A 9,462-nucleotide genomic window follows, 5' to 3' on the forward strand; every position below is an offset into this window, starting at 1 on the left:
GATAGCCGGGCACCATCAGCTTTCTTCACCACATTTGCTTATGCACCCATTTGTCTTCAGTGATCGTGTCGGGAAGGTAAGCATCATGGAATGCCAGTTTAATAAAACAAAGTGTTCTTGCAATGAGGGAGTAATTGAGTGGAGGCGCATTGTCCATCTGCTACCGTAATACTAAACCTGTAAATATATACACATAGATCTATTTCCCCACCATCATAAGTAAATGTCTTTACATTTGTACATGTATTTAGACCTCTATAAATGCCCTTTGCCTCCTAGTTTTTTCCTCTATTTGCTTTTACTTTCCTCACATCCCACTATCATGCTCATCCTTCATTTGGGTTTCAGTAATTCCTCCTCGTTACATTGCCCTTAGTCAAGCCCTAACAGGCCTCCTACACCTACCTGGCCATCAATTTTGGATCACTTTTGTTCCCTTGTCCCTGGGTTTGTTAACACCCACTTCCTTTCCCACACTTCTCCCTCTCCCATGTCGCCCCAGAACCATTGGTCCATTGTTTTCTCTTCCAGATTGTTTATCCTGCCTATCTTATCTAGATAGACCTGCAGAGCTAATAATATGCCCACAAAAACAAGACAGAGCAAAACAAAACAACAACAAAACAATGACAAAAAAAGGAAAAGCCTATAAATAGTTTAAGGGCTATTTCTTGACCTTCAAGAGTGTTTTCCAGTTGAGTCTCATGGGATGCCATGCCCTGGCTCCAAAGTCTATTTTTTGGTATTCCCTCGGGATTTCCTTTCTCTGCTCCCCTTGCTGTTCTTTTGTACGCCCTTAGTGTTCTGCCTCAGTGTGGTGGGGTCAGATCTGGCACAATTCCCACACTGTGTCTCCAATGTTGTCCCCTGTAGGATTACAGGTCAGTGAGGGATGTCGTGCCTCCTAGTGGGGCTGGCCATATGGTCCTCTCAGTGCATTGGCTGCTCTGAGCAGGGATATCTTCTTCAAGGCCTGGTGGGCCCAGATGTGCTCCACTCTCTCTTCCTCCCCCTTCATTTGCTCCTGTGTGCCCTGATCAGACATGTCCATCTTCCTGAGTTCAGCACATTTTTAATGCAGTTTTTGCGGTAAAATTAGGTGCTTCGGCTGATAATCTGGTTGGCTTATACTCGAGTGTATAGGTACTATTTTTAAAGCAAATAATTCAAAACTAAATGCATTTCCATGATGTAATTGGACCAGTAAGAAACAATCACATCTATTCTCTCCTGCCTCACCTCTAACTCGCTATCTCTCTCCATCTCTCTCTTAGTCCCCACTAATGCATCTTTTTTTCTATATCCTCACACTCATCATTGAAACTCATCTCCTGTGGACTGAGACCATGGCTTTCTTCCACCTTTCCCCTCTCCTTACAAGCCAGTGCAAGAAACAGGCACTTTTGCTTAAGTATCCATGTACTTCCTTCTTTCTCCATTAATCTTTCTCTGTAAACCTCCATAACACAGGTTTTCTATCATCAGCCTCATGAATCTCTACTGCTCTCTGAAGAAATTTTCTGATAATTCCAATGCTTATTTGTTGTACTCAGGTGGCCTTTAAACAGCCTTTTTTTAAAATCTCTCCCATTTTCTTTGATTTCCTCATGGACTGACCAACTATTATTCTCTTAGGAGTGGGAACATAAGTGAAAACTAGAAGATGCCTTAATCTCTCATAAAGGTTTTCAACCCTCAACACCATTTCCCTGTAACTTCCTCTTTGGAGACTTGTGAGCAGAACAAGTAGAGAAGTGAATTGTAATGGGCAGTAGGAGTCCACACTGACTCCACCTGATCATCAAAACACAAGGCTTTTCAAAGATGCTCAGAAGTCGACCTTTCCTAACACAGGAAATCTCCATTTGCTGATGGAAAGGTATAGTGGATGTCATCCATAACAGACTTATCATTGTTGATTCATGTGATCCTTGCAACACATCATCACCAGGAGCAATAAAGAATGTTATTCTACAATGCTCTTTCTATCTGTATGTAAGATTGGAATTCCATCAGCACATTGCAGTACACATTAAATGACTTAACTTCATCCTACTAGTTGTGCTTTTGAATCGTGCCTATGCTTCCTGGTTTTAGACATATCTGAAAGTCACCTTTCTATCTCCTACGTGAGTGCTTAAGCAATAGAAATTTCCATTAATATTATTAACTGTACCTGATTAGGAAGCTGAATATGAGACCAGCTGAATCGTCCATGTGCCTAGAGTCCACAGAAATTTGGTTTGGGATTGTGTGATATTCTGGATCACTCCAAGACCTTTTCTTCTGAAGTTCACACATCCTTAGCTTTATCCATCCTTATTTAACTTTGCAGAATATGAACTTGACCCCAGCCCTGCTTCTTTTGGGAATAAGCTTCTTTCTAACTGCATAGCTGTTTCCTCAACACATGGGCTGGAATCAGGATAGACTTTCTATATCATGAGCTAATCATCAGGGAAAAGGATCACTACTTGTAAGAAAGAATAACCCAGAGGGCTTCTGATGTCATGTGGGAGAAACAGAAAACACTACATATATGGCATCAGGGATTTCATCCCCAAAGATACATCCTGGCTCTCTTCTGGAGACTATTAATTTTGGATAACAAACTCTTCAGTATGGTTTGAAAAATGTGTTCCCAAAAGGCATAGCTTGAAGTTTGCTTATAGGAATCAGGGGATAGTGACTCGGAAATAGCATGGGAATATGTTCTCCAGTGATCAATTAACCTGACTTGTTTTTTCTCTTGAAACACAGATGGCGCTAATCTAGGCTCTTTCCATCAAACACTTTTGAGAAGACAAAGTCTGAAAAATACCTAGTCTTTTTTTTGCACATTTGACTATGTACCTTAACATAGAAAAAGAGTCCCCAAGGCGTAAGGGTATGCAGTCACCACGGGTATTTTCCATGTTAACTTTTGGTTCTGATTTAGTGTTTGTTTTGTTTTTAGGATATGTGCTGTCAAGTGGACACTCGTTTTTTTGTTTTGTTTGTAATGTTGTTTTTAGGTGCTGTCTGGTCAATTCCAACTCATGGTGTCCCCATGTGCAACAGAGCAAAACACTACTCAATCCTTTCCCACAGTTCTAACCTGTCCTACGTGTGAGCCCATTGTTGCGGCCACCTTGTCAATCCATTTATTTTAGGGTCTTCCTCTGTTGTGCTGACCCTCTTCTTAGCAAGCATGATGTCTTTCATCAGGGAATGAACCCCCTGGTTATATAACTAAAATATCACCATTCTCACTTCTAAGGAGCATTTTCACTGTACTTCTAGGACAGTTTGTTTGTTCTTTGGAAATCCATGGTAATTTCAATATTCTTCACCAGCAACCATGATTAAAGTTCATCATTGCTTCTCCAGTCATCTTTATTCTTTAACTAGACTCCACAAGCACAAGGCTACTAAAAATACCAGGTCTTTGGTCAGGCTACCTAAGTCAACAAACTGACATTTTTTTCTCTTTAATACTTAAAAAAATTTTTTTTAATTCATTTTATTTATTAAAAGATAATTTTATTGTGGGCTCTTACAACTCTTATAACAATCCATACATCAATTGGATCAAGCATATTTGTACAGCTCTTTAACACTGTAAAAAGTACTTTGGACTAAGGCTGTACCAATGTGTAAAATAAAAAGACACGGAGAAGGTAACACTAATATGACCTTTAAATTGATTTAATGTAGATTATTGCATATAAACAAAGCTCTTGATAGGAAAGCACAAAAACTGTAAGGAATTAGGGTATTATGTAAAATAGATTATGAATTGGACTATGATGACAAAAATATGAAATTAAAATTTTTTTTCAGAAGTATAAAAAAAGCAAAGAAAATGTATATAAATCTTAAGGTTTAGAAAATTGAGAAAGAAAAAAGCAAGGAACTTAACATTTTGTAAAAAAAAAGAAATGCCATCATTGTTTTTAAAATTCCATGTTTCCAAAAACTTTTTGAAGTGTCCTCACCTGAATATAGTTTGACTGACTGTAATATAAAGCCATGCCTGCTATTCATATATGTAAATATATTGGACCCAGTTCTTTAAGATTTTCAAATCTATGTCACAAAGCAAAAAGATTTGCGTACAATATAAAAAAGGGTAATTAACATACTCAAGTATTCCAGTGAAATAAAACATATTGTCTGGTAAATCTAGAATTAGAATGAGAGGAAAAGATGGTTTGAATATGAGGAAAGGATCCTTTCCTAATTGTTTCAAATAAAGTCATTTGGATTTCTATTTTTCTTTTTTATTAGTTGGGATTTAATGCATATAACCCATCATTCCATATTTAAGTTCCATCAAGTAGAATTGAACAATTGCTACCACAATCAGTTTCCAACCATTCCTTTTCCACATGACTCCTTGTGTGGTAGTTACATAGTCTCATGTTAACTAGGCTGCAGAATATATTCATAGGATTATAGGATTATGGTATAGATGTTCAAATAACTGCAATTGTTAAGTATAGAGTATTTTTGTTTTCTTCACTTACAGAATATTTTGTTTAAATGAGGCTGACACATTTTCAGATAGGTATAAATATGATTTTAATCTTGTTTTGTTAAAAATTATGTATGACTAAAGAATTGTGTAAAAGTGTCAAATTAACATGGGTGGTCTGTGGTAGTTACATAATCTCATGTCACCTTGAGGGTTTTAAGAGTGAAGGGATAGGATGTGAAGGCGATCTGACTGCTAAATCTGTCACCCCATTGATCACCAGGGCTGATTTGGCTGATCTGGCTGGCGAGGCTGGTGTCCCTTTCCTGCCTCACTGCTCCACATGTATCCCTTCGGAAGTTGCACTTGGTTGAAGAGGATGACCTTCCTCGATAGAAGGAGGATCATCCTTCCAGGAGCTGTGCTCCTCTGCTAACCTCCAAACAAGTCTCAAGAGTGAAGGGGGGGAGTCTAGCTTGTCAATCAGGTCACCACCTGAAGACGCCTCCTTGTGGGCGTGGCCTTTTCTTGAGTCTGGGAACTTCCTCTCTTTCCCCCTGGATGTGGGCCGCACTCTCTGCTTCACTTTCTTCCTGTTGAGACACTTGGAGAGCTGGAAGAGCCACGTGGAGACCTGTGCCAGCACTGAGATACTTCCACCACCACTGGATCCACAGGACTTTCCAGCCACCAACCTGTGATCTTCATGCATTTGACATCGCTGCATGTGTTGCATGAGTCTGAAGAGGAATTTATAAACTAGTATCAGACCTATGGGCTAATATCAGATTGATCTGGATGGGGCTGGGATGTTTTCTCCATATACAATTACTCTTTCATACAAGCTTTTTCTTATACTTATATGAATGTCCCTGAATCTGTTTCTCTAGTTAACTCGGTCTAACACACCTTGTAGATTTCTATTTTTGAGCAAGAAGGAGTAACACAGACAGAATTTACTATTCTGCCTGTAGCAGCTAGTTCAACAACAGTTCAAGACATTGGTCATCAAACAAGTAAGTAAAAGAAAATGGTTCTTGACAGATGGGAAACAAATGGATAAGCCTGACAATTCCCACTATTCCTCCCCCCCCCCCTGATTTTTTTGTCTAATAGTTCTGGCTAAGACTCCCAGTGCAATGTTGAGAATGCATCCTTGCCTGGCTCCCAGTCTCAGAAAATGTTCTCAGGTTTTCACTCACAACTGGACTACAAGGTAGCATTGAAAAAAAGATAGAAGTTATCAGGGATTTCATCTTTCTGGGTCCACTATCAATGCTCATGGAAGCTCAGTCAAGAGATGAAATGATTCATTGCATTGGGTAAATAAACTACACAAAACCTCTTTAAAGTGTGGAAAAGCAAGGATGTTACTTTGAGGACTTAAGTGTGTCTGATCCAAGCCATGGTATTTTCAGTTGCCTCATATGCATGTGAAAGCTGAACAATGCATCAGGAAGACAGCAGAAGAATTGATTCATTGGGATTATAGTGATACTGAAAAATATTGAATTGATTGTGGATTGCTCAAAGGAACAAAGCTTTCCTGGAAGAAGTACAGCGAGAATGTTCTTTAGAAGTGAGGATGCTAAGTCTTCCCTTCACATAACATGGACATGTTATCAGGAGAGACTGGTTCCTGGAAAAGGACATCATGCTTGGTAGTAGCAAATCAGAGAAGAGAGGACAACCATCAAGGATATGGATTGACACCCTGTCTGCAATAATGGGCTCACCATAACAACACATGAAGGATGTCATGAGTGTTTCATTCTGTTGCATATGGGGACATTATGAGTAGGAACTAGCTCAACATCATCTAACAATAGCATCTCTGGTGTCATACAGTATGTGTGTTTTTATTGGTGAAAATAAAAATAATAAGAAAAGGCTTTTGTTTTTAATACTTTTTCGGAGACTAAAAGAATGCTACATGTTAACAAGTTTTAAAAGTACTATCTGTCTAAAAGCTCACTGAAACATCCTCCAGTGTGGTTGGATGTCCACACCAAAGTACACTAATGGAGTTTGCTTTAACCACTTCATTCTAAGAAAGTTCAATCCTTATCTCCCAGCAGTAAAAACAAAATAAAAAACATCTAGAGTCTGGACCTTATAAGGATCTATCCAGTGGTCTGAAATCATAAATGTTTTCTGTAATTTATTTAAGGTTATTATCTCATTCCTCTCTATTTGGGATAACTACTCTTATAGTCAGTGGTTAGTACTACATCTCCCAAACACTTTCCTCAGGGCCTTGGCTACATCCTTGTTCCGGAGAGTGTAAATCAGAGGATTCAGTGTGGGAGTGATGATGCTGTAGAACACTGAGCCAACCTTGTCTTGCAATGGAGTGTGCTGGGCCCTGGGCCTCATATATGTGAAGATGCAGGCACCAAACCAGAAAAACACAACAGTGAGGTGAGAGCTACAAGTAGCAAAGGCATTTCTCTTGCTCCCAGCTGACTGCATCTGAATCACACTGTGGAGGATGAAGGCGTAGGACGTAGAGACCAGGGAGATGGGAATGAGAAGTATTAGGATGGTGCTGATGTACACTGTGGTTTCATAAACAGTCATGTCTTTACATATCAACTTCAGAATAGCAGGAAACTCACAGTAGAAATGAGAAATTTTTCGGGATTCACAGAAAGGGGAGTGCATCAATATCACTGTGTGAATTAGGGAGTTTGTGGATGCTCCTAACCATGATAGGACAGCCATCATCAAGGTCAACTTTCTGCTCATGAGGACAGCATAGTGCAGTGGGTGACAGATGGCAACATAGCGGTCATAGGACATGAGGGCCAGAAGGAGACACTCGGCACCACCCACAGATAAATAGAGGAAGTGCTGGGTGGCACAGCCCACAAAGGAGATGGATTTCTTGCCAGATAAATAGTTGGTCGCCATCTTGGGGATGGTAGTGGAGACATACATCAGGTCCATGAGGGACAGCTGGCTGAGCAAGAGGTACATCGGCGTATGAAGCCGAGCATCAGCACAGATGAGGAGGACGGTGAGGGTGTTGGCACTCACTGCAATGAGGAAAACCACCATCGTCAAGGAGAACAGGAAAACATGGGAGAGCGAGTCATCAAAGAGCCCTTCAAGGATGAAGTCTTCCAGGGAAGAAGTGTGATTCCTCAGCCACATCTCTCCTTTCTTAATCCCTAGGAAATAGAAAATTGATATAGGTTGTGATATCAGAAATACAAGTGTTTACCTTTCCTAACAATATGCATCTTTTGATCAAAGAAATAATTTGTGAGGTTTTTCCTAGTGTAATTATTGAGTAAATTTAATATTAAAAGCACCTTTAAAAGATGAAAGAGATCTAAAAATTTATCTTCATGAACTCTTGAATTCCGGAATATCTAGACTATATTAAATACTAAACTTCCAAATCATAGTCTCTTCTTTTAGCTTATTTTCTGTGTCAAGAATTCATCATAGAATATTTAATATATACCCATTAGGATATATGTGTGTGTTTGGATATATATACATATTCACACAATTTACAGATACATATATTTATATTATTTACATATATGTAAACATACGTATTTATATATATACATAATTCACCAAGGCGATGAATATTTAAACTATTCAACATTGAGGAAAAGGAGAAAATTAAGAGCGGATGGGGGAAAGGCTGTCACCTAAAAAGGTAACCAAATAAGAATATGCTGTGACCTAACAGCATACACCATGGAAGAGGAGAGAGTGGGGTAACATCTTCTCAAAGTTGAAAGAGAACATTGCCGACCCAAGAATCCTCTACCCCAGCAAACTATCTATCAAGACAAATGAAGTAAAATCTTCCCATACAAGGAAAAACTCAAAAATATGTTAAAAGACATGGGTAGTGTTATGTTAAAAAGCAGGGGTTGCCATCATAATATTTAACAAAATTGATATTAAGGTGCAAGCCATAACAAGAGATAAGGAGGAACAATATACCGTATATACTCGAGTATAAGCCGACCCTAATACCAGCTGAGACTCCTAATTTTACCACAAAAACTGCATTAAAAAATGTGCTGAAAAACTTGGCTTATACGCGAGTATATACAGTATAATGCTCAAGAGATCAGTAGGCCAAGAACTAATGAGCATAATAAGTATATATGGGTCCAATGAGAGACCCACGAAAATTGTCAATCAAATGTTCCAAAAGATGAAAAAAAGAAATTACAGACTCAATAATCATAGTAGGGAAAAAAGCTTAACAAGGAGTCTACAGAACTAAACTGTACAATTAGGAGACTTGACCTGATAGACATTTTCAGAGCTCTCCACCCAAATGCAAATACATTTACATTATTTGCAAGCCCACATGGCACATACTCGAAGATAGACTACATGGTGGGACACAAGTCACACCTGTGCAAATTGAAGCACACAGAGGTCATTAAGACTTCCCTCTTGGACCATTATGCCATAAAGCTGTAAATCAGCAAAAGGATGGTTAAGAAAACAAGGGCAAACAATTGGAGGATGAATAACCCTCTACTCTAAATGAGTGTGTACTGGCCCAGATCAGAGGTGGATTCGGAAGTTTTCAGAAACCAACGAGAATGAGAATACAGCATACCCAAAACTTTGGGACACAGCAAAACCAGTTATCAGAAGTTTTATAGCAATAAATGCACATATGAAAAAAGAAGAAAGACATGATTGATACACTGGCCAAAACCTGCAGTAACTAGAGCAAAGTCAACAGGATAATCCTATCACTAGCTAAAGAAAAGAAATAATAGAAATCAGGGCAGAGATAAATGAGTGGGAAAACAAGAAAACAACACTAAAAAATCGGTGCAGCTAAAAGCTGGTTCTTTGAAAGGATTAACATGTCTAACCAAAGAAATGAAGGAACAAATAATAGTAACCAGGATAAGGGAAGAGACAGGGAAAATTACGACAGAGCCTATGAAATTAAAAGGCTAATTGCACAGTACTACGAAGGCCTGGGCTCCAATAATTTCAACAACTTGGAA

The 9,462-nt window shown here is 38.9% G+C and overlaps 1 protein-coding gene across 1 annotated transcript; it reads right to left on the reverse strand.

Moving 5' to 3' along the window:
• Nucleotides 1-6,670: 6,670 nt before the first annotated feature.
• On the reverse strand, nucleotides 6,671-7,612 carry LOC101658347 (olfactory receptor 2AE1-like). The gene has a single exon (XM_004705944.1). It carries the CDS (start codon nucleotides 7,610-7,612, stop codon nucleotides 6,671-6,673), a length of 942 nt encoding a protein of 313 aa, XP_004706001.1.
• Nucleotides 7,613-9,462: the final 1,850 nt, after the last annotated feature.

Source organism: Echinops telfairi, unplaced genomic scaffold (assembly GCF_000313985.2).
Source record: "Echinops telfairi isolate 266 unplaced genomic scaffold, ASM31398v2 ScPeMD7_5;HRSCAF=22, whole genome shotgun sequence".
In the NCBI taxonomy this organism is placed as follows: Eukaryota; Metazoa; Chordata; class Mammalia; order Afrosoricida; family Tenrecidae; genus Echinops; species Echinops telfairi.